Genomic DNA, 23,001 nt, shown 5'->3' with positions numbered 1-23,001 from the left:
ATATTGCAGTGCAGCATATAAGTAAAATGCATAGTTCAGCAAGCCCAGAGCAAGAGAGATGGAGAGAGAATGTAAATCTGGAGGTATGGTACAAAGAAAAAAGGCAATTGACTATAAAAAGAAAACAGAAAGTTAAAAGAAAAAGAAGGAAGAGAAAGTGGAACTTATTCTGAGAAACAAGAATAGCGGCGGGAGAGGAGGCGGTGGGAGAAAACAAAAATAATATTGGAAATGAATCGATGTGTGTAAATGGAAGAAGAGAGTGAGGAAAATAAAGAGTCAGACAGAGAGGAAAAAACATTTTGTCCATGCAAATGACAGGGGGAAAGCAGAAGCACAGGCGTTCAAGCTGGCCACCTGGGCCCTGTCAATCCTTCCTCTCTCCTTTTCTCTCCCTCTCACGGTCTACCTCTCCACACCTGGCCCTGGCAACCCTACAGCCTGCAGCTAGATAGGAAGAGGAGGCGGGAACGGGGTGCAAGCAGCAGGGAGGCAGGAGAGACTGTTGGCCAAAAGATCCATCAGCAAGTGATCCTGGCAACGAAAAGTCCCCCCTCCCCTTCACCAAAATCTGTCTTTCCAACTATCGCAGTCTCCCTCTCATTGCAAACTCTCAGTAACAGTTGGAGACGATTCATGCGGACACATGCACCTGGAGCACATAAGTAGAGGGTGTGCATGGGCATGGGCATGGGCATTTAAGTACCAACAAGGTTAGACGTACAAAGACAGGCACACAGGGAGGAGTAGGAGGGATAAAAAAGCTTTTGAGTTATCATGGTGAGCACAAACAAAAAGACACTAAGTCAATGCTGAGGCCCTTGAACCAGCTTCACACTGTGGGAGATTGGGAGTGAGGGATCAGAGAGGAAGGAGGGGTTGAGGGAGAGAAAGACAGACAACGGGGAAAAAAGAACAAGGCGTTGAAAAGGCAGGGTGAAGGAGAACCAGTTCAGCAATCAAAAGTGAAAACAGGTTTTTGTTTGACAACAAAAGGCAGGAAAAGGGTGCTACACCATCTGAAAACACCATCTATCTTTGCACTTGAAACACCACCACCAGGTGTGTCCCTCTATTTGTATACATGATCCTGGGGAAGCTCATAAAAAAGGAGGCCAGAGTCGGAACATGGCATTTAAAAGGCAGAGAGCATCAGGACACAACACGCTGCAGTAAATAAGTTTGGAAAGGTCTCTACAGTCTCCCGAGTGCAGTGTAATATTTGTATTCGTGCATATGCAAATTTGGGTATGTGTGCGTGTAAGCCAACCTGCCCGTCTGCTTTGCCGCAGATTTGTGCACACTTCTGTAACACGGCCAGAGATTTATACATCAGTCATCATTTGGGATCAACCTGCTTTTTAATTACCTATGGTTTATGTTTGTTTTTAATTTTCCCCCATAAGCTCATAAATTGCTTTCCCTACAGCACAACTATCCATCTCCACGGTAAATAAGCATCAGTTATAATTGCATTTACAAGTAGTGCTGTCACAAAAACTAATTTTGCCCCCCCTGCAATGCTTCATGGTTTTGAGTGAACTGCTTTAGAAGCTGAAGAAAAATATATATCAATAAATACTGATAAATATATGATCATGTTTATGTTATTAAAATGACTCTACTTATCAAATTTGTATTCAAGATTCTTGTTTTTGAACCTAAGAGCCATTGATAGTTGTTTTTTTGTTTTTTAAGCAGTTAAGGACATGTTTTGCTGATGTAGCACAGCTGACAGAATTAACTGTCATCTGGACCATCTGGACCACTAACTGATTGAAATTTGTGGCAAATCTATCAGTGATTATCAATATTTTTTTTTTTACAATGAATTGCTGTCATAAGTATGACTTTTATTCAAGTTAATGATAAACTGATGATGAGAAAGTCAGCAAAATGAAGTATAATCTTGGTACCTCTGTTATTTCTGTATTTGCACTCTGCACAACACATAAACAAATACTGTTGTCTCGGAGGAAGAAGTCAGCTGTTTTCTAATGGGTTGACTATTTTCTTTCAATGTTGAAATCCGTCTCTCTATCCTAATTTAATTTTTAAAACTCCTTTATCTACCTAAGTTGAAGAAACTTGCAAGTATTCGGAGTAAAATTTATCCAAGAAAGTTGTCCAAAATGTTCACGTTTTGTTCCGCGTTGGGCAACGTTACCTAACCAATAGTGACACGTTAACCAGATATGGGAAACTTCTGCTCCGTTATCTCAGTCGATCCGATCCTGACGTTGAGAAATTAACTTTGTCTTTTGCTCATTTTTGCAGTATCACACGTACTTCCCTCAGACTGTTGAGGCTTCATCTTTGTTGGCAGCCTCAATTTCCTGCCGTACAAAGCAAACACCAAAGGGTTTCTGCTTCATAGTGACTTGACATAATCACAGATTCATGCAAGTTTACACTAATGTTATGCAAGACTCAGAGCGATGCCTAGCACTTGTGATCATTGTCAATCATTTAATCAATGTTTTCAGTGACGGGAAAGCACATTTTTAAAAAGTAAAATCATGCATCATTGGTCGTTTTGGACCAGATATACAGCAGAGTGATATCAGTGATATCTGTGAGGTGAGGTGTCTGAGCCCAAAGGATACTGAAAGACAATACCCACCCCAGCCACAGCCTCTTCACCCTGCATGTGGCTGTCTGGCAAGCGATACAGAAGTATCCACTGCCGCACCACCAGACTACAGAGCAGCTTCTTTCCTCAGGCTGTCAGACTCTTCAATTCATCCTCTGCATTCCACCATAAATAATAGTTTTCTGTTTTGTTTTTTTGTGTTTGTAGCATGAAGGGACTACAGCTTGCATTTCATTGTACAACCCTGTGTTGTATGATGATAAATAAATGAACCTTGAAGCCTGGTGACTAAAAAACGAAGGAAGAAGTAACTCTGATAAAGGGGAGGACAGATGGCAGCCATCTTGGCCCTTGGGAACAGAAGAAATAATCAAGAATGAAAGCACATTCCCCCACAGCTTTCTTTTATTAGTTTCTCTTGCAATAAAGTATGTTACTGTATATGCAGTCCAGAGGCGACAGTGTCGTGCTGTGTGTACTGTGAGGCTCTCCAGATCTATATTGCAGACACAAAAACCACTTGCTGTCCATGGCTACAGAGTCCACAAAAGCTAAAAATGACTTTGGTACCAACCAGAGAACCCCACTGGCCTCTGCAAGCTGCTTCACAGCTCAGTTAACCAGTATGGCCCAGCGGGTGGCAGTTGCTATGAACCACCGTTTCTCCGCAACTGCGCCCAATGCCCAAGGCCTGTGTCAAACTCATTCAGTATCACAGACTGTACGGCTGTTCCACTCCTCTACTGCAGTGGCCAGAAAGTGTAGACACGGTCCTTCTGCAGTTCATGATAACATTATTCACACGACAGATGGACACGGAGATAGGAACACGTCTGTGGACATGAGTCAAAGGACCGCTTCAATCTGCTGGTGCACTTTATGGGAGTTGAAGGGAGAGGGGGGTACACCTGTTAACGGCCATAAGGTGAATCAGCAGTCGTGCACTTAAATGCCCCTTCAGCCGCTCAGGAGAAAATGAATCCTGGGAGAGAATGAGCCAGAGCTTTCCTCAAGGTCGTTGGTGCTTGGCCACTTTTTAAGTGGCCTTGCCAACTGTAACAATCTCTGCAGAAACAATCACAGCACCAATCCAATTTGGCCCGGCTTCTTTTCTTTTCTCTTTACTTCAGTGCAGACGGCTGCATAGCCTCACTTTTGTTTTGCCCTGCTGAGAGCAGAGCATGAATTGATGACCTTATGAATCTCAAAAGAGCCCAGCAAATCATTGCGGTAAATCTCACCCCAGCACATTAAGCATGACCGCAGGCTTATTCCCTTCAATTTTTTTTTCTTTCTTCTTTCTTTGTCCATCTCTCTCTCTCACTTTTTCCTTTCTAGGAGCGCTTGGGGGTCTTTGAGAGCGGCCAACTTTTTCGAGGATTGTTCTCATGTGCTGCTAATTAATTGCCTATAATTAATGGCTGTTTACGGTTTGCTAATGAAGTGGATCAAAGCTTACTACTCCTGACGCTGAAGCTCTTGTCTTAGGCCTGAGAAAGAGATAAAGAGAATAGTAGACAGATAGAGACAAGAGGCAGAGGGTGTCCAGGAAGTATCGTGACAGCTTCAGAGGATTTCTTTTTTCTTCCAGTAACTGTGTCAACAATCACTTGGCATCTGTCCAGAATGGAGCTGGGCAATCTGAGTTTGATCTATTGGCAGCTGCTGTTATCACTTGTCTTTCATTGAGTGATAACATTAGGTTTTTAAAGTGCTTACAATAAACTAGAATATGTGGTTTTCTGTAACATTTGGATAATCTGTGATAACATTTTCCCTACTAAATAAATTATTTTTAAGCCAACAACCTCTTTTTTATCCCAACTTCAAATGTTCTTTCAAAATGCTTTAAACATTCATTAATATTATCGAATAAGGTCTGATTACACTTTGATTAAAAAAATTGTCATTACTGAGGTTTCAAAAACCACTGCAACTGACTTTATCTATGCCAGACATGGTCATAGCTCAAATGAATTTGCCACTCGTGGGAGAGACATGTTGAGAGTTTTCTAAGATAGAAAACTCATCTGAGACCTCTTCAGCATTGTTGTGTCCGCCTTCTGAAAATCTCCATCTGATTTCCCAGTAGATAGTGCAGTGCTTTGACTAGCAATTTTCAGCATCTGACAATCTCATCAAAGCAAACCTATTAATGGCGATGATACGAAGAAGGATTCTAAATGGCAGACAGATGAATAGCCCTGTGCGTGTGTGGGTGTTTAATTCTCCAAGCCGAAGTACCATGTAGCTTCTCTGAAAGTGGGAGGACTGGCTATGAGTTGCTGGGAAACTATTTCAATAATGTTTGCTTGTTTGTGTGTGTGTGTGTAAGTGTGTGTGTGTGTGTGTGTGTGTGAGTGTGTGAGAGAGAGAGAGAGCGTATGCATACTGTGACCTCATCGATCATGACACCTTGTCTCTCTGGTGTGGTCAACTACACTGTGCTTGCCCTCTCTTCGTCTTTATCTCTGTGTATCACCATCCATCTCTCTGTCTCCCCTCCTCCTCCTCAACCTCATCCTCTTCTCACACCAGCACCCTGCACTTTTCTGCTTTGGTCCCACCTTCTTAATCTCACCCTTCCTCACTTCTTTTAGCCTTCTAAATCTGCCATTCAGCGCAGCAGGGGTTGCGCTCTCTCCCTCGTCTTTTTTTTTTCTTTTACACCCTTCCATTTTAGAGCTGAAATCCTGCAATCATTCACTTGTTTGTTGGACTCCTCTCTGCCTGACTTTCTCCTCTGCTCCGCTCCTCCCTGCTTCACTGATCTGTGACGCATGCCCCTGGCGCACCCCCCCCTGCTCCCTTCCTTCACTCTTTTATACACTGTGCAGCCAGCCATCTCTCCCTCTCTCCCCGACTCTCTTTCACTCTCCCTCTCTGACCCCATCAGTCCCTCGGTGCCCTGGCTAAGCCTGGTCACTCTTCATCAGCTAGCCTCCACTGGACACACAGACCTCCCAGGGGTAAAGGGAAATGGGGTCTTGTTGGCAACATCCATGCCCAGCCTTGACAGTTTCACCTGGGTTTAAGTCCTTTACTGATCCTCCTTACCCCTGGACGAGCACCTCATTACCCGCCAACCTCCCCTCCTCTTGTCTCTACATCAAGTCTTCCAGATGGGATGTGTATTAGCCTCCGCACTGGCAGAGTACACAGTTTCCAGCTCCTCAATTTTAGGCACTTGCCCTTTTCAGCTCAATCAGTCTCTCTCGTCCAATCACAGCTAGTAAGGGCTCCTTCGTAGCGCCTGAGTGGGGATAATCACCTTGGTTACCGGCGTTACCAGAGGCCGCTGTCTGGCCAAGTTAGCGCGGCGCCCTGCAGGAGCTGCAGAGACAGGTGTCACAGCAGCGAGGGAGGGTGTTAAACAAGCCCAGGGCCAAGCAGGAGGTATAAACGTTTACTCTTAGTCATGGTAACTTTGTCACCAATAGCGAGGAATGCTCACCCCATGGCGTATGTGTTTTAATGTTTTTTTAGACTCAGGATCCCCTCTCTCTCCCTCCATCTCTGTACCCCAGTCGCAATTAAACTTTGACTGGCTTAAAAACACAAGTACACCTTGTACCCGAGTAGAAAGAATACATAGCAATCGCCTTTGTGTGTAGTGCCAAGAAGCAGTGTGGAGGGAATTGCTGTTTACCGATTTCACACTCTCATGGCAAAGACAAATATACAGCGAGAGGGGTCAGCGACTGGAGAAAAGCTGCTGGCTCAGGGGACATCAGGTCACAGTATGGAAAGCTGCACCTGAGGGGGGGCGTTTCGCTTTTGTACTGAGCCAATCAGATCGGATGAACTTAAGAGCGCTGGATTGATTGGCAGGCTTCGGATGCCAGCAAATGGAGGAGACGTCCTTGGCATCCTACTCAGCATTAAAAAACTTCAGCGGCAAAGTTGGTGAAACGCCAGTTGTTCTCAGAGAGCGACACGTAAGGACGACATAGATCACCATTATGATAATCACGAGCGGCACTGTCTGGGGAATAGTAATGGGAAGGAGATGAGGTGGCAGCCATAAAGAGTGTTTCTACATTAGCGCTGGCCTGATTAGATTGACAGAAAGTTTCACTAATGGACAATTAAACAAATGGTCAAATGAGATATAAGGCTTCAATTACCAATTGGTGTCTTTGTGTGCCCCATTCAATCATTGTGCCTCATGTATTCTGTTTATGAATGAACCTCTCCATGAGGACAAAACAGAGACTGAGACACGGTGCTGTAAACAGGATGCGAAAAGGGATATGAGATGGCCAAGTCATATGATGTGTCCTTGCAGTGAAAACAAAATGACTTGTCATGTCTTATTTCCCTTTATTTCTATTCAAGTTGATGTAAAAATGAAATCCTTTCTGGACCTGGTCTATAATGCTGTAGGGGGTTATTGAGATGCAATCATTGTGTGAAACAACAGCATCTCAAAACAAGGAGTTATGGATCGCGTTGAAGGCTGGGGGGCAGATTAGGAGATAATTACTGTAAAATACATCACCTGCACTAAACGGTGAGCCGAGGAACTTCTTCTGCTTCTGAGTAATGGACCTATAAAAGCCCAGGGGAGAATAAAACCAGCACACACTAAGCTCCGTAACTCTTTCAGTCATGACTTGCCCAAAAAGCGACACAGTCCAATTTGTTTATGGAGCTTATGCTGAGGCAGTTGCTCAGCTGAGATAGTGGGCCACCCTGTCAGGACCCTTTAAGACTGCATCAGTTGATCAAACAGGGCCGTGTACGACAGCAGTAGGCTGCGTATTTTTAAAAAAGGCTCATTTCAGCTTCTCTTGTGCTGACGGGCATGCCAGCTCTGTCTGCCAAGTTCAGGTTGTCCAATTATTTAGACCTACAAAAGACAGGGAATCACATAAAAAATAGAATGCAACACTGAAATCTGATTGTGCGCCGGGCTCAAATTTACACCGTGAACCAGCAGATGGCAGGGCAGAGAGCAAGGAAGGGAGGTCTCGCTCTTTTTAATTAAATTGTCGACAAGTTTATTTTATTTTGGGGGTGAATTATCCTTCAAGGTTTGGATCAAAGGATAAACCTTGGCTTGCGGTGAAGACTTTTTCAGCGCATTAGAGAACAAAGAAATACGCTGAAAAAGCAAGCCCAGCGCAATGTGGAGGAAAGTAAAAAGGCAATCTTAACTCATGATGCAAACTGCATCTGACAAGTATCAAAAGCTGCAATTGCGCTCAGACAAACTCTTGCATTAGCAGTCCTATTTCCCTGTTCAAAAGATACTCTAATGTTCTACGTAAGCTGTCGAGAGGCAAGGTGTATGTGCATGTGTACACGTGTGTTTCTGTACCTATGCGTGTGCTCATGTGCGTCCGTATTTTTAGTTTTTGTGTGCACAGCATTTCCCTTGATGTTTGTGTTTACACGCCAGGCCTCCCTTCTGTGACTCACAGCGACATTGATTTATGCATGGCCTCTGTGTGTGTGTGTGTGTGTGTGCGCGCTTGCACACATATACCAGCTATAATTGGTATTCAAATCTCCTCCCACAAGTACGTCCAACTGCTGCCGTTTTTCAACTGCCAGAGCCCCAGCCAAGGTCCAAACAGCATGATGGGGAACAAGCTCAAACGGATGGCTCTCATTGCACACATTCAAATAAACAAATGGAGGTGATTTAATGCACACAGCGATAAGGCAGGTGGTAATGGAGGCATAGGAGAGGAATGGGAGGAGGAGGTGGAAGAATGGAAGTGATGGAGGGATGCGTGGTAGCGATTAAGGGTGGGCAAGCAGCAGAGGTGGAGTTAACAGCATTTGTTACTGTACGTGGGGTGTAAGTTTGGCCCACAGCTGCTGTGGATCAGCCACCCCCACAAAGCCATGCACTCAGCGCATAAACACACAGCGCTGACTCTGTGTGTGTGTGTGTGTGTGTGTGTCCCTCAGGCCTGCCCGTCAGACACACTGTGAAGTCTTTCTGCCTTTCTTCTCCCTCTCTCCCTCGCTCTTTTCTGCCTTTCTTGCCCTCTCCATCCTTCCATCCCTCTGTCTCTCCTTCGTTCTTTAAAAAGGAGGGCCAAGTCTCCCAGCCTCGCCATCTTCACAGCACCCTCTCAATCTATCTGTCCACTCATCCGTCTATCCGCCCAATCAATCTGTCCATCTCTATCCTGGCATAATAACAACCATCAAACCCCATCCCCTCCCACCTTTTCTCTCCTTTTTCCTTTCTTCTAGATTAGTTTTGCCATTTATCTCCGTGGAGGAAAAAGGACCAAGACATGCTGATTTGTTATCAGAAACAGTTGTGTTAACACATACACAGTAGATCTGCATATGTGCAGGGTGTTCACAAACAGACCATCTTTACACTTCCTTCTCTCCCTCCTTCCTCCATCCCCCTGCCTGTAGCACCCCTCCACCCCCCGGCCCCCTGTCTCTCCCGGCCCCTGTCAGTGGCTAGATTAATGACAGTGATCAGCGAGCAGCCCCCAGCAGAGGTTGCCTGCAGCTCAGGCAAAACCTGACACCGTAAGCAGCACACACACACACAGACATAAAGCACATTTACATGCAACACACAAGCATATTCATAAATGGAGGCCTATACACACACACACACACACACAAAACACAAACCTTTTACACAGTACTCCAGTTAGACTGACACACAAACGCCTACATGCTTGTGCATATAAATCAACCCTCCACTGTTACAGGAGCAGACATACAAACAGATACACACTCAAGGGAAAAAATCAATACACAGGCCATGGTGATGTTGGTATCAGTGTAGCTGCGAGAATGGCTATGGAGCAATGTAGCACTCCCTATATATAAGGAGACATCATCCCAACAGCTCAGCACAGGTCTGACGATGACAATAAACCTAGAAGTTAACCCTTTCACTGCCTGACATGACAACGTAAACAAAGCCCCATAAGAGCACAACAGCCACAGGACACAATTCAGTGAAGCAACATCTGTGTGCACTTCCTGGTTACCATTCCTGCTCAGTCAGATTCACTGAAGCTTTGGTTGGATTTTCATAAGGTTTGTTATGAGGCTGTGTTTTACCCCATCCAAGCAGATGGCACAGAATAATATAAGGCTAAAGTTGCCCAGAGTCATGATTGAGCCTAATCCAAATCTGTACTTTTGCAGCAGATGCACTTATAGGATAGTGACCATGAAGTATATTGTGCCTATAAGGAAGCAATGCAGGACTATCCCAGACTGAGACGTTCCAGGGGGGAGAATAATACAGTATCAAGGGCACTGCAGGTGCTATTAGGAGGCTCTGTAATAGATTGTTAGGTGTTATTGTATCTGATGAGGTCTCAAAGGTCCTTTCAGTCCTTCACACTACTGCAGAATATAAAAGCAGTGACAAACACCACTGCCGGGTCTGGTGTGTGACACGCGTCTGATCCACTGCGGGCATTTGTTATGAGCTCTCATGTGGCTGTCAGAATATTCAATCGGAGCTCTCTACATGCTTTGCTCTCACACAGCGGCTATGATACAATAAATCCCAATCACGGTCTGTCCGGAGAAAACGAGGGTCAACGGAGCACGGCATGATTTCACAATATATTTCTGCGCGGGCAAAAAAGTGACAGCGAGCCTGCGCCTTTCACTTTTGTTTAATCTTGAGATGGTTCGTGGTCTTTCCAGTTTATCAGTTTCTGGAAGTGGACAACACAATGACTCATACCCAAGTAGCAATACGGATGTAGCCCAGACTTGCGCAAACGGCTTAGATTGTAATTACCCACTGGTGAATACCAACAGTGGTCCGCAGGACGATTGTTAACTGGGATATCTGCACGTGCTTTTGTCCCGCGGTGAGCTCCTCCTTCCCCTTCTGCCTGCCTGACAAGTCAGAATAGACCCGGCGCATTTTTAAGCGTTATTCAGCTTCTTCTTGGAGGACTTAGGCAAACTTGCAGGGGAAAGCCTCACCACGTCGAGACGGCTTAACACTCTTCTCATTCACATCACACTCATTCACTCTCTCGGTCGAGGCTTACCAGTGCGCACCAAGCAGGCGACTGTGATGATGGCCAGAGGGACGCGGTAGTTCCACACGGTCGCGAAAGCCATCGCTGTCGCTGATATTTCCCCCTGATCTCTTCCTCGGTATTCCTCTTCCTTGGACAAATCAGAGTGACATGAACCCGCAGGTTCACTCTCCGACAGCGCCTTCAGCGTCTGTGTATATGTGTGTGCGTGAGGGTGCGCGCGTGCGACTTGTGCGTGAACGAGTGTGTATTTTATCAGGCGCTCAGTGCGTAACAGCAGGTCTCCACACAGTAATGCTCCCTCTCACACACACCCACTTTCTCTGCCTCTGAATGCCTGAATATGATGGCTTGGCCGGTTTTTCTCGGTTACTTTACATTGTAAATGTATTTAAAATCTTGCCAATAGGGCGGGCCTGTGTGTCTTTCTGACCAATTGCAGAGAGCAGGAGCAGGTGGAGGGGTGTGCGGATGAGAAAGAGGGGCTGGGCTTTAAAAAGGCCGTACAGGAGGAGAGCAGCGGAGGGAAGAAGGGCTGCACCTTCCAATTAATTGAAATCAATTCGCTCTAAATGTGATTGATAACCAACATTAATTTTCCGACGCAAATTACCAATTTGTTTCAAATTCGGTTCCAGGGACCGACAAGGATGTGTGGCACAATGATTAAGGTGACGAAAAATGAAACAGATGTTTATTGTTTGAAGAGACAATAATGCTACAATCATTTATTGTATTCTGAAGTCAATTGGAAAAAGATTATGCAGCCGAATCAGTACATGTATTATGTGTGCACGTTCACGTCAGTAATCAGGCGGACTCACCTTTCCCACATTTTAAGGCTGACATGGTGGCAAACAGAATGATCTATTAGTGTATTATTATAAAATGTTTTTTCTGGATTATTTTGGCTAGTTGGTGATCAAAACTGGAGGAAAGGTTATTTATTGACTCACCGCCAAATCAGAGTATGTCCAGCTGTCGTAGGAGTTTTGAGATTAGGAGACATTATGTTGCAGAAGCTGCTTTGTTTCCAAAATGTGCATAGGACTCATCAAGGAGAGCAGGGAGCAGACCTGAGTGTATTTGGTTAAATCACCGTTCACAATGGCAGTAATGGCCCGGAAAGAAAATTTGTGCTACGGACCAGCCAGTGTTTCTGCTCATCTGTAGTCAGGGCCTATTAGGTCCTGCTAAAGGGGCTCTTTAACTTTACCCTCATGCTGTGACCACTGTTTGCCCATAATTGTGTTTTCCAGTCAGAGAGAGCTGCTCCATTATGAAAATTGTTTCTCTTTCCACATCTCTTTTTCCCTCCCTAATCTAGTGTTATACCATGGGCTCGTAGCCTCCAAGGCTTGAAGGCATCTTTTTGAAACTGTATCTTTGGCGCCCCCCTCAGGTGTTATTAGGGATAGCACGTCATGGGTTTCAAATCTGCTTTGGCCTCTCTCATCTGTCACGAATCCTACAGACACTTTGGTCAGTTTCGGCTCAAATAGTCAGAAAAGTTCAAACAGGCAGTAAAGCATCAAAGCAGTCTATTAGCATTAATATTAATATTTCTACCCTTAACTTCTATAAGTGCCTTTGAACTCATGCCTCATATCTGACCTCGACTTGTAAATCTGTGAGAAATCTTAAAGTCTCTGCTTCAGGCTTTCCCCGCTCACTGATTTTCTTTCTCGACACAAGTTTTAACCTTGTTGTTTTGGCGTGGATAATAACTGCCACACTCATTCCCCAATTCCCATCCCATCCCATTTTTCCCCGTCAGCCTCTCTGCAAGTGTTTGTTCCCCGGTTGGCAGGGAGTCGGTGGCAGCGGCACCCCCACACCAGATGGGGCATTGTCAGGAAGTAATGAGGGGAAAACACCTGCTTCTCCAACGAACTCCACTCCTTCATTTTCAGCCATTTGACACAGCATATGCAGGATGCACATACAAAACCAAGTGACCGTGACGAGAACAGCAGTGGGCGATGGCATGCAGTTACAAATGCCGGGCACTTTGGTGCGTTTGTCAATGAGCTGTCGTGTTTGGTATAACTCACCTTTACATGTAGGTTAGTGTACTGAGGGCTGCCAGGACGTTTGTCCACCTGACTAACTGTTGACGTTAGTGATTAGTTACCAGACTTTAATGTCACAGATCTGCATCCTCATCCTGTCAGGACCCAGACTAAAGTTTTTGGCTATTCTGTATTCTCTGCACAGCTCCTGCATCGCCCTAAGCTGTTGTCCGATGGTTTATCCATGAGGTACTATCAAGGTCAAAATGTCACTGTAAACTATACTTCTCTCCCTCCCAACCAGAGCCTTGTACCTCGGGGACAGCTCCACTGTGTGAAAATCCTGATACATAATCTTGTCTTTTCTGGCCAACCGGTTGAAACCCCAGGACCAAAGCCCACTAGGGAGCACACAGCTTTTCACTCATGACTGACTCAAAGGCCAAAACAAAATGGTGCTCACTGGCATTTCACATGCAGGAGGGCATTTTAAATTTACAACACTATTTTTTTCCTACAGAGCGCGACACATTTTTAAAAGTCTTTTGGTTACAGTCTCCCAAAGTGTTGTCTGTTTAGTCCTGGGGTCGACCTAAGACATAAAGTAAGCAGAAGTTTGTGGAGTTGGAAAGAAATGCAAGGAGTCTGTAAAATGTTCAACAAAGGATGGCTCCAGCATAGGCGAGCTGTACAGGGGGCTTGAATAATCAGCTTAATAACATTATCCTGGCTGTGCTCTGTGGCGCATGCACCCGTTAATGGAGTGTCATTGTTAAACTGCCGCTTCGCCCATTATTAACGACGGCCTACGGTCAACCACACACCGATAATAAAACCACATAAAACCCAACATAACTTCAACAGACAAGCGTAATGAAATTCTCTGCATTATGAGCACGGTTATGGTAATAAGCGATGGTGCTGTGGCATGGCGTTAAGGGTTACAAGGCAACAGAGGAGAAAATTAAAAAGATGAAGTTGTAGCCTATGATGGTTATTTCGTTGGGAATAGGAATAGATTAAATCTAGTCCATACTGAAGTAGATCTCGCAGTGGATAACCCTACCTATTCTTACAAGTTTCCAGGTTACCTTACTTCACTGTGTGAGTCTTTAGTTCATGCACACGTTTGTTAGCTGAACTCACTGAGAATGGGTTTTACGGGCAGATGGGGAAGAGCATGTACATGCACAGTACTCTGAGTAAAGGTCATTGCCTTAGAGTAAGGTCTTACGGACTGAAGGGAAAGGTTGGTAAACAAGCTGATGCAATCCTGAGATGGCATTGGATCGAGAGGATGTGTAGCCAAGCGAGCATGCATGGCCGGCTTTCACCACCTTGTCAATACTCCCCAACCTCTTTTGTATCTCTAAAATGGAACAAAATCAATGGCACACATAAGGACAGTAAATAATGTTTTCTGAAAGCCATTTAATATCAAAGAAATCCAAAGTACATTAAATAAAATAGTAGAGTGCAATGTGCTTGAGAGCTGTCACAGTAAAGAGATTATAATAACCTTCTCACAGATGCTTTGAGCTGTTCTGCTTTGAAAAAAAGGTTGAAAGGGAAACAAACCAACAAAATAAAACCTTGTCCTATCACCCAAATGGCTCATTCTTAATACACAGCTGAGCAATTATGTTTGCAACAGAAAGGAGAGAATTGCATGTGGAGTCTTTACAGCTCTTGCAGTACACAAGACTCATCAACGTTCTAAGAATGTAGCTCACCATTTTCCACGCTACAGAATAAAAAAAGAGAAATTGCCCACCTTTTTGTCCAAGACGCATAACTGCAGCATACACCCACAAGCAAAGCCACTTCTGTGTCTCTAAAGCAATCATTTGCCATTCAGGGCTTTTTTTTTTTTACACTTTTTTCACTGATTTTGATTTTGCTCTCCCTACAGTCTCCAAATATCGCTCTTTGCCTCCCTCCTTTCTTCCCTCTCTTCTCCCCCAATGTGACCATCTATAACCCTATCTCCTCCCTCTTAAAGTATCTCCTCTATGCCATCCCTCATTTTCTGGCCACCCACTCCATCTTCCTTGTCTCTCGTTCCATCTTCTTCCCCCCTCCTCATCCTTCCACCTGCCTGTGTAGTCACACCAGAGGTTGTTTGTCTCCGCAGGTGGAGGGTAGGGACTCCACACTGGTTTTGTAGATGGGCTTTTTCTGAGACCGATCATCACTGGAGAGAGGGAGAGAAGGAAAGACAGAGGACCATGATTATCAGTATATCGACCTCCCAGTAGGCACTAGAAAAGTATAAGTGAGGAAATTATAGACTTGAACCAAGCGATGGAACCACACCTGGCTGTTGATACAAGTCAATGTTTCTCTCTTTTGCTCTCTGTTTCTCTTTTGATGCACACATGCTCACAAACACATGGATGGCAGCACATACCCAGCCACACTTGTAAGGATTAAACATTTTCTTCTACGCCACCAAAAAGACACAGAAATCATGTATAAATCAGGCGCTTATGGAAATTCTGCCTTTTGATAATGCTTTTTTTCAGCCCATATGGAAAAGAAGTTAATGAGCGAAGCTGCATGGGGTCATGGTGCACATTAACATACTGTCAGAAACAGATTTAATGGGCCTTCCATTAATGCTCTTATCATTGTTGTAGCCCTATTTATACTTTATATACTATCACAGAATTAAACGTGGAGCTATTAGCCCAGGCTTTTCACAATCAGAAAGTGTGTGGAAACACATGGGAGAGGAGGGAGCATGAAAGAGATCAAGGATGAGGTCAAGTAGGTCAGACCTGCTGAGATAGACTTTAATATTCAGTGTGGATAATTCCTTTTAAAACACATAAAAGCACGCAGGCACTAGTGTGTGTGTGTGGAAAGGTTTTCTGCAAGAACACTTGGTATACATAGCACACAAGCAAGGTTGCTCACTGGCACATGCACCAAAATACACACACTGTAACCGAAATGGCCTTGGTTCTATCACATGAGACAGAATGAAATATTGCAGCAATAACCATATCCCTAATATAAAGTCAAACCGCAGAAGGAGAGACTGGGGCTGCGTCAAGGAAAATATAAGGTGAGTGTGGATAAGGCGGCGTAAAGAAATCAAACAATCACACAGGCACACATACACATCCACTCGCATTCAGAGGCACGTTATCCATCAGATGTTGAACATGATTTAAAATGAAGATCACAAGTAAGGAGCAAAGGGATTTCTTATTATGAAAGAGGATCAGACACAAACAAACAGCTGTCTCTTACATGGGTCCCTTGCGGGTCTTGGTCTGCTTGGCCCTGCGGCACAGGAATACACTCATGGAGAGGATGAACACCAAGAGAGACACAGCCGCCGCCGAGGTCATCAACATGAGACGGCCATTACTAGACTCGTACCAGGGAGCATCCTCTGTGGGACAGATCAGTCAGACATGAAGGGAAACATGCACCACACAGACTCTGAAATCAGCAAAACTATGAGCTTCCCGCCTCCAGGCAAAGCTTCTAAAGGTAACCTCCTGTTTGTTTGTGGAAGACAAGCGTGTCTGTCTGAAGTTCAGATGGTTATGCTATCATGCACAGCACTGATCTTCAAGAAATCTGCCTTTGTCAATTAAAAAAACTGGCTGGTTATCCCCCTCATGTTCACACATTTCTAAATTATATATAACATTTCTGGAGATTTCCTTCTGTGCAGTGGACAAAGTAAAGATTGAATAATGTTATGAGGATTTGAGGCAGCAACAAACGCATCGTCTGCTTCGTCTGTTCACATACCCAGTAATTCCGTATGTTAAGAGGATTTCTTGGCAGCTGGAGTCACACGGGTCTTCACCAGGAATGTGTGCAAAGGTTTGTACTGTTATTGTAGTGCAACTTCAAAGCGACAGCAGTGACATGCAACATTTGCTCACCATACCTTTAAGGATGAGCAAACATTATTCCAGCATCTAGAAATGATTACCTTTTTAATTAGTACATGTGCTTCAGAGGAAATACTGGAGACACCGTGGAGCGCGGTGACCAATGAGTCAATTGCAGCCGTAATAAGATAACTCTACCATAATAAATAACATGCATTGGCTTAATTGCATTTTTAGAGGTTGCATAATTTCAACGATTGAAATCACAAGGCTTATGAATCCTACTGGGTGAGAGGAAGGTGTTTAAAAACTGCAGTGCATTAACACAGTGCAGTCATCTCACAGGTCAGTGATAAAGATGATGAAGACAGATGAAGTGCCGTAAATTGGATCAGCTATAATGTTGTAATGAAATTAGTTCTCCACTTGAATACAATCTTCATGTTTCATGAGAAATAAGAGTTTGTCAGTCACACAGGCTCAGGCAAAGAAAAACTCTAACTAACCCTCTGTCGATATCCATCTACAAAAGCTAACAGACAACCAGACTTCTAATCAAGGAGTGTCTGCCGACTTATTATCAAAATGTACTATAATATACTGTATACTTTCTGATCATGTTAAAAAAGTCCCATGGGTGCATTTAAATCTGAAAAGACTACAATATAATTTGGAGTAAATAGAATTGAATTAAATTAAATCAAATAACAAAAGCACAGCAATCAATCACCCGCTCACAAATTTCAGTTTCTAATGGCTCAAGAGTATTTCTAACTTCTCTTAAGTCTGTGTCTCCTCACTCTGTGCTCTAGAGTGCACTTATGTTTGACTTGATATTTCTTTCAAAATAGAAAAAAATAAAAGGTCAGGAAAAATCATCGTTTCTTTTATATCTACTAATTATCCTCTTATCCTTTATAGTTGGTGCAGTTCTGCCATTGCCTTTTTTTCTGTTATTTAAAATGTACTGTGTCCTCTAATATCCTCTTACTTACTTCCATTTGACATTTTAGAGTTGATTTCATTCAGGAATTCTTTGTCACCTTTTTCTAATGTGAGGGGCTTTCATAAATGTCTTCACCTCTCTTACTTACAGCATCACAGTCTTTTCTTACTTCTTTGTCATTTCTGTGTGCAGATGAATTAAACCTCAACCCTGTACTACTTCCTTGGAAATGTAGGTCTTTAAAGGTTTCACACTCACAAATGAGAACTTTTGCATATGTTCACGATGATGTAATTGCACCCAAACACCTGACCTTTCTGGTCACATTTGAGCGGCCGATTGAGGAAGAAATTTGTTTTTTCTGAGGAGATGTTGACAGCTGAATTTCCCAACAGTTACAAAGAAAACCTAACCAATTTTTAGAATGAGGAAGCGGGAAACGGCCATTCTAGACTGAACAGGACAACAGGACTTCGAAAGTCTCCTCTTACCAGACAGCACGGTGATGCTGATGGTGCGTCTCTTGCTGAGTGACTTCACAGAGGGATGCTCGGCCATGCAAGTGTACTGTCCTTCATCCATCGCCCCCACCTTCCTCAGCGTCAGTGTAGAGGAAGGCAGGATCCAGTCATCACCCTGAGAGAGAAAGATGGAGACATACAAGAGAGCTCAGGAGAATTAGAAGTAGAAAAAATATATTTATTGGCTGGATTGTTTGCAGCCCTAAGAGAATTGACTCAACTCCTACAAATTAAAATTGTGCTGAGCTGAGAGCACAAGAGAGATAGAAGATAGACGATGCTAGTTGGCGAATGAGAGAGCCGGAGAGAGAAACACGGACTGTCAGACATGAGTGTAAAATAGAGAAAGAGAAAGAAAAGGGTCAGAAAGTGTTATTTGAAAGTGTTATTTTGGTTGATGAGTGAAATAAGAAAGACGGACAAAGCAAGAAACGAAATAGAACAAGATAGACAGACACAGAGAGACTCGCAACGGTAGCAGGACACAGACTGAAAGACAGAAATATCGGCTGGTGTTCGGCTCTCAGAGAACAGTCCCCAATGTCCCAAATGAAGAGTATTTACCTGAGCAGTAATCCCAATGAATGAACACACATCGACACAAGTCAATAACCCAGATAACACCATCATCCGCAAAGAACGATGCCGCAACAACACACTGTTAACACAACACATAATGAGATGGCAAGGGAGCAGGATGAATTGTTGACACAAAAATAGCAGCATTATTATGAGATAGAGCCTAACATGGGAGGAAACAAATAATAGGCCAAACACAAGGATTGGAAAACAAACGAACGTGGAGGACGGGGTAAAAAAAAAAAAAGACATTACACCATGCAAATGATTTGGCTCCTGGGAGCTGCAGCTCCTGCCAAGAAAGTCCATTTCAATTTGAATGGATCTGAATTAAGAGGATTTCCCATAAAGGCCAGGTCTGGCCAAAGCAGCATTTTGTATGCAAATCCACTGGCTCCCAAAGCAGTGGCCCGTTTCTGCCTCTGTCCTGCTGTCATTACCGGAGGCCAATGTGCCCACGGCAGCTGTCTGTCAAAGTGGGCCATTCTGATGCCGCTCTCTGCCCCATATCTGTTCCTGTTATACGTACAGTGGGCTTACACACACAGATAGACAAACACACTCCCACGAACATCTCATCTCATCTCATGAATGCGTCATTCCTTTTTGCCAAAGGTCTTGTGACTTATGTAAATGGAGCATGAATAGATCGACAGGTGAATCCTGAGTGCTGGTGCCCTAAATGATTCCCACTCCGTACAGTGACGTGCCTGTCAAGCTGGCAATAATTATTATAGTCCTTCAACAATATTCAACAAATTATGACAAAAACCTGAAGAACTACATATGATCATGCAGAGGACAAACAGTATTAGCAGTATACAATGTCCACTGAATTGGATTTGGACTTGTAAGCCCATTTAAAACCCAGATTAGCAGTGACCCTTTAACAAGCACATTAACCCCGAGCCGACTTATCAAGAAAAATAACAAAAGGGGAAACTTGGCAATTATGTCTGCCTGTGCCCAAGATATCGTCATAGCTGCATAGCTTCATTACACCTGTTACTTGCTGGTGCCGGTAGTGGTGATTTTGATGACACCTTGAAAGTGTAATACCATTTTCTCACCACAAGAGCACAGTGTATCTCCCCACTCATCAACTTCCTCTTGTTCTACATGCCTATTGTCACTATGGCATTTTACACTGAGACGTCTTAATTTCCCTCGGGCGAGGGTTCCTTAGCTCAGAGAAGAGCCCAGTTGAATAATTCAATACTGGTTAACCAAACACTAAAAAAATCATTAGAAATCTATCCACATAATTGTTTTCAGGTTGACTGGCTCTTGTCTAGACCTCATTAAACTATTAATCCTCTGTAAGTGGGCAAGCTGCAATCCCCAGCGAGCTGTGGGCCTAAGCCAACCGGTCACTTAAATGCAGAGCACTTCTTCAGAGGAGGGGATGAAAAGACGACAGGCGAGGGGAAACAAGTGGCTTGAGAAAGTCAGGGAGAGAAACAGAGTTGTGTTAGAAGAGGAAAGAAAATTAAGGCATTGCTCGGGCAAAGCCAAGAGAGGAAGAGGGACCTAGAGAGACTGGAACAAGGCAGGAAAAAAATAAAGAGGTCACGTCAAAAGCGGAGGGAGGGAGCGGGAGAGAGAATGACAAGTTTCCAAAAGCATAATGGGGACACTGCCACTGTGCATATTCCTGAGGCATTCTCACGTCTTTTTCCCAGAAGTAGCTCGGCTCCTCTGATGAGCTGGCAGAGCACTTCACCACCACGTCATCCCCGAGTCGCACCTTCAGCTCCTGTGGGAGACCCAGGTAGCTGGTGTAGCCTTCCCTGGACAGTGACAGCTCCTGCATATCTACAACGCAGCAGGAATGAGGAAGCATGATCGGGCGTTAATGAAGCAAGAAATGTAATGTACGCTGAAGCTACTTCGTCAAGTGTTTGGGACGTGACTGATCATACAGTATGTTTGCAGTGGTAGCAGGTGGTAAACACTCAGATCTTTTAAGTATATTTGAGTGTATAGGCCCAAGTATGAATGCCTCCCAGTGGTGCAGACTGTACTAAGCAATCAATAATAATGATAATAGGCTTCATCTTATCGGAGTCTTTAGAGAGGCAATGTTGTGAATAATGGCTCATTTTCTCTTCCATCTCAATAGATGGCCCAAGTCCATCCAGCTCCTGGCTTCTCTTCCTCTCTGTCTCCTTCAATCCTTTAGTCCATTCTAATCTTTGCCTCTTATTGATTCCACCCATGAGGCTGAGGAGCCTATCAAACAGCATCGCGGTCGATTTGATGGCCACTGAGAAGATAGAGGACACTGATAATCTGACTAGCTATGCCACAGATGCTGTTTCACGCAACTGTGTACCCTACACTGATAGTTTCAAACTTGCACTTGCTTTGAGTGCAGAAAAAAAAATGAAATGACTGTAGTCAACCTATCATAGGTAACAGTGTTTGCACTGGATCTGTACTTTTTGCACTTGTTTTGTTGTACATCTTCTGCAGCTGCACCGCATAGATATCTCTTGTGTTATTAACTATTCATGTGTTTTTCTAACCCTCACTGTGAAGAAAGCTGTGTCCACAGTGTCTGAAAGATTGTCTTTACCTCCCGCTGGTTGGAAATATATGGAAAATTGAATGGTTTCAGAGTCTCTCTGTTCTGTCTTCTCACCTAGACTGTTTACCAATGTACATTAAGTTGTTTTTTATGCTTCCTCAGTATTCTCAGCTATACCACACATTTCCTTGGATTGGAAAGAAAACTCAGAAGCTGTGTATCTTACTTGCAAGTCACATTTTTATCTAGTTTATTGTGAGATTCCTGCAGAAATCTCTTTGAACACTGACGGACACAAGGTTTATTTATTTGGGAAAAGGGAAATATAGCGTCACGGAGGCATTGTTCCACAGACTTTCAGCAGACAGCCCCTACACAGCTCCTACCCATATCAACCCAGGCACTCACATTGCACTTTGAAGGCCAGCGGCTGGGAGGAGTTGTCTGGCGCGGTCACATTTTCGGCGTTGGACACACAGCGGTAGGCCCCCCCATAGAACGTTCCTGCATGGGGGATGGACAAGACCAGACTCTCCGCAGTCCGCTCGATCTGTAATGCATAGAAGCACCAAGGTCGCTCCCAAACTGAACGCCACCTCTGCATGTACTGGTGAAGGGAAAGAAAGAAAGATCATTAGTCACTGAAAGATCAGCAGCATTCTTTTCTTATGTACAGTGTCAGTCTGTATATAAAAAACAGTTCCGCTACTACAAGAGTTATTAAATCACTGCATTCATTGCAACAATAGCAATGAAACCCTTGAGCACGTTGACCTTTGTAAGCAAGAGAGTCCTGACCTTCTGAAATGAACCACTTCTTTCTTCTATTTCCTCTCACAGCCACCAACCCATTTGTTCCTGTGGCTCACCTCTGAGTAGACCTCAAAGTGGACTTGGCTGATGTTGAGTTCAGAGTCTGAGTACAGACACTCCAGTGTGATACTGTCTCCTTCCAGAACCGGCTGGGTTGGCCCTTTAATGAGCAAAGTGGCTGCATGTGGACAGAGATTACAGATGCGGGTTATTGATCACAACATGAACAGGCAGGGGGCTGACCGGCGCTGGGGATCTAGCTGCTGTTCTGGGCAACACTTTCAAAACAACCTCTCCCTTTTCCTGACATTTGTTTCAGGCTCCTGCTGGAAAACTGCCAATACTCTCAAAGTCACAATGGCCACATGACCAGTAACAGGTTCTTCCACTTTACTGAGGCAATTTGTCTTTCACTTCAGGCAAGAATTACTGCACAACACAAACAGTTTACATTATTTCTTCACAGTTAGGATGTGAATTTTATGGAAACAGGTTTCAGCATACAGTGTGCAGGCCAAAACATACAAATATTTAACTGTTCTTCGGGTAAGTCCCTTGATAATTCCGCCATCATTTCCTGTTTTAGTCTGAGTCTCCTAAGCACCAGGGGAAACCCATCAATGTGACAGAAGAGAAAATAAAGTGGTTTCTCTAGAGGACAAACAAACTCCGAAAACAGACAGGCAAGCAGACAAACAAGCAGGCAGACACACACACACAAACCTGAGGGACAGCAACTGTATGAATATGTTTGTGAAAAAAGACCAGACTTGAATATTAAACCAATAGCTCATTTAAGAAGAGCAATACAATTAAATGTTTTGAGGAGATTGTATAATAGTCCAAGAGAAATAAATAAACATATTTACCATAATTGCCCTGGATCAGGGCGACCACTGCAACAACTAGAAGCACTTTCATGACTGTGAAAAACCTTTTCAGTATCAGAGAAATAGTGTGCAGTCCTGCGCAGCTTCTAATCTGAAATGAAAGTTGACTCAGTATTTATCTATAATGAGGTGTGGGTGTGGCTTCTTGTTTTTTCAGGAAGCGGACTCAAAGAAGTCTGAAATTCTGAAAGCACAAAGAAACTATCTATCCAGATCATTACATTGCCAGAAATAACTGCTTAATAAGCCTTATTATATGA

General features: G+C 43.9%; 2 protein-coding genes across 2 annotated transcripts in view; both read right to left on the bottom strand.

Annotated features, from left to right (window-relative positions):
* cadm4 (cell adhesion molecule 4) overlaps window positions 1-10,800 on the bottom strand; it is a 137,367-nt gene extending 126,567 nt beyond the window's left edge. Inside the window, exon 1 of the mRNA XM_070912407.1 lies at window positions 10,603-10,800. Coding sequence (XP_070768508.1) covers window positions 10,603-10,675 — 73 coding nt within the window. The 5' untranslated portion in view covers window positions 10,676-10,800. The remainder of the gene's footprint in view (window positions 1-10,602) is intronic.
* Window positions 10,801-14,016: 3,216 nt separating this feature from the next.
* LOC139290027 (B-cell receptor CD22) lies at window positions 14,017-22,820 on the bottom strand. The gene is made up of 7 exons (XM_070911715.1): window positions 22,721-22,820; window positions 21,908-22,029; window positions 21,447-21,645; window positions 20,178-20,323; window positions 17,900-18,044; window positions 15,864-16,008; window positions 14,017-14,799 (listed from the first exon to the last, which is right to left on the bottom strand). The coding sequence occupies exons 1-7, from the start codon at window positions 22,770-22,772 to the stop codon at window positions 14,712-14,714; spliced, it is 897 nt and encodes a 298-aa protein (XP_070767816.1). The 5' UTR covers window positions 22,773-22,820; the 3' UTR covers window positions 14,017-14,711.
* Between the last annotated feature and the right edge of the window lie 181 nt (window positions 22,821-23,001).

This window comes from Enoplosus armatus, chromosome 9 (assembly GCF_043641665.1).
Source record: "Enoplosus armatus isolate fEnoArm2 chromosome 9, fEnoArm2.hap1, whole genome shotgun sequence".
Lineage (NCBI taxonomy): Eukaryota > Metazoa > Chordata > Actinopteri > Centrarchiformes > Enoplosidae > Enoplosus > Enoplosus armatus.
The sequence above is the reverse complement of the archived record's forward strand: the minus strand, read 5'-3'. Positions and strand labels throughout refer to the sequence as shown.

Bases quoted from the DNA above. Each gene is read 5' to 3' on its own strand.
- LOC139290027 (XM_070911715.1), bottom strand. From the start codon at position 22,772: ATGAAAGTGCTTCTAGTTGTTGCAGTGGTCGCCCTGATCCAGGGCAAT. The intron at 21,646-21,907 runs GTGAGCCACAGG...TCCCTTCACCAG, and splicing joins ACTTTGAGGTCTACTCAGAG to TACATGCAGAGGTGGCGTTC. The intron at 14,800-15,863 runs GTAAGAGACAGC...CCCTCTCTCCAG, and splicing joins AAGACCCGCAAGGGACCCAT to TGATGATCGGTCTCAGAAAA.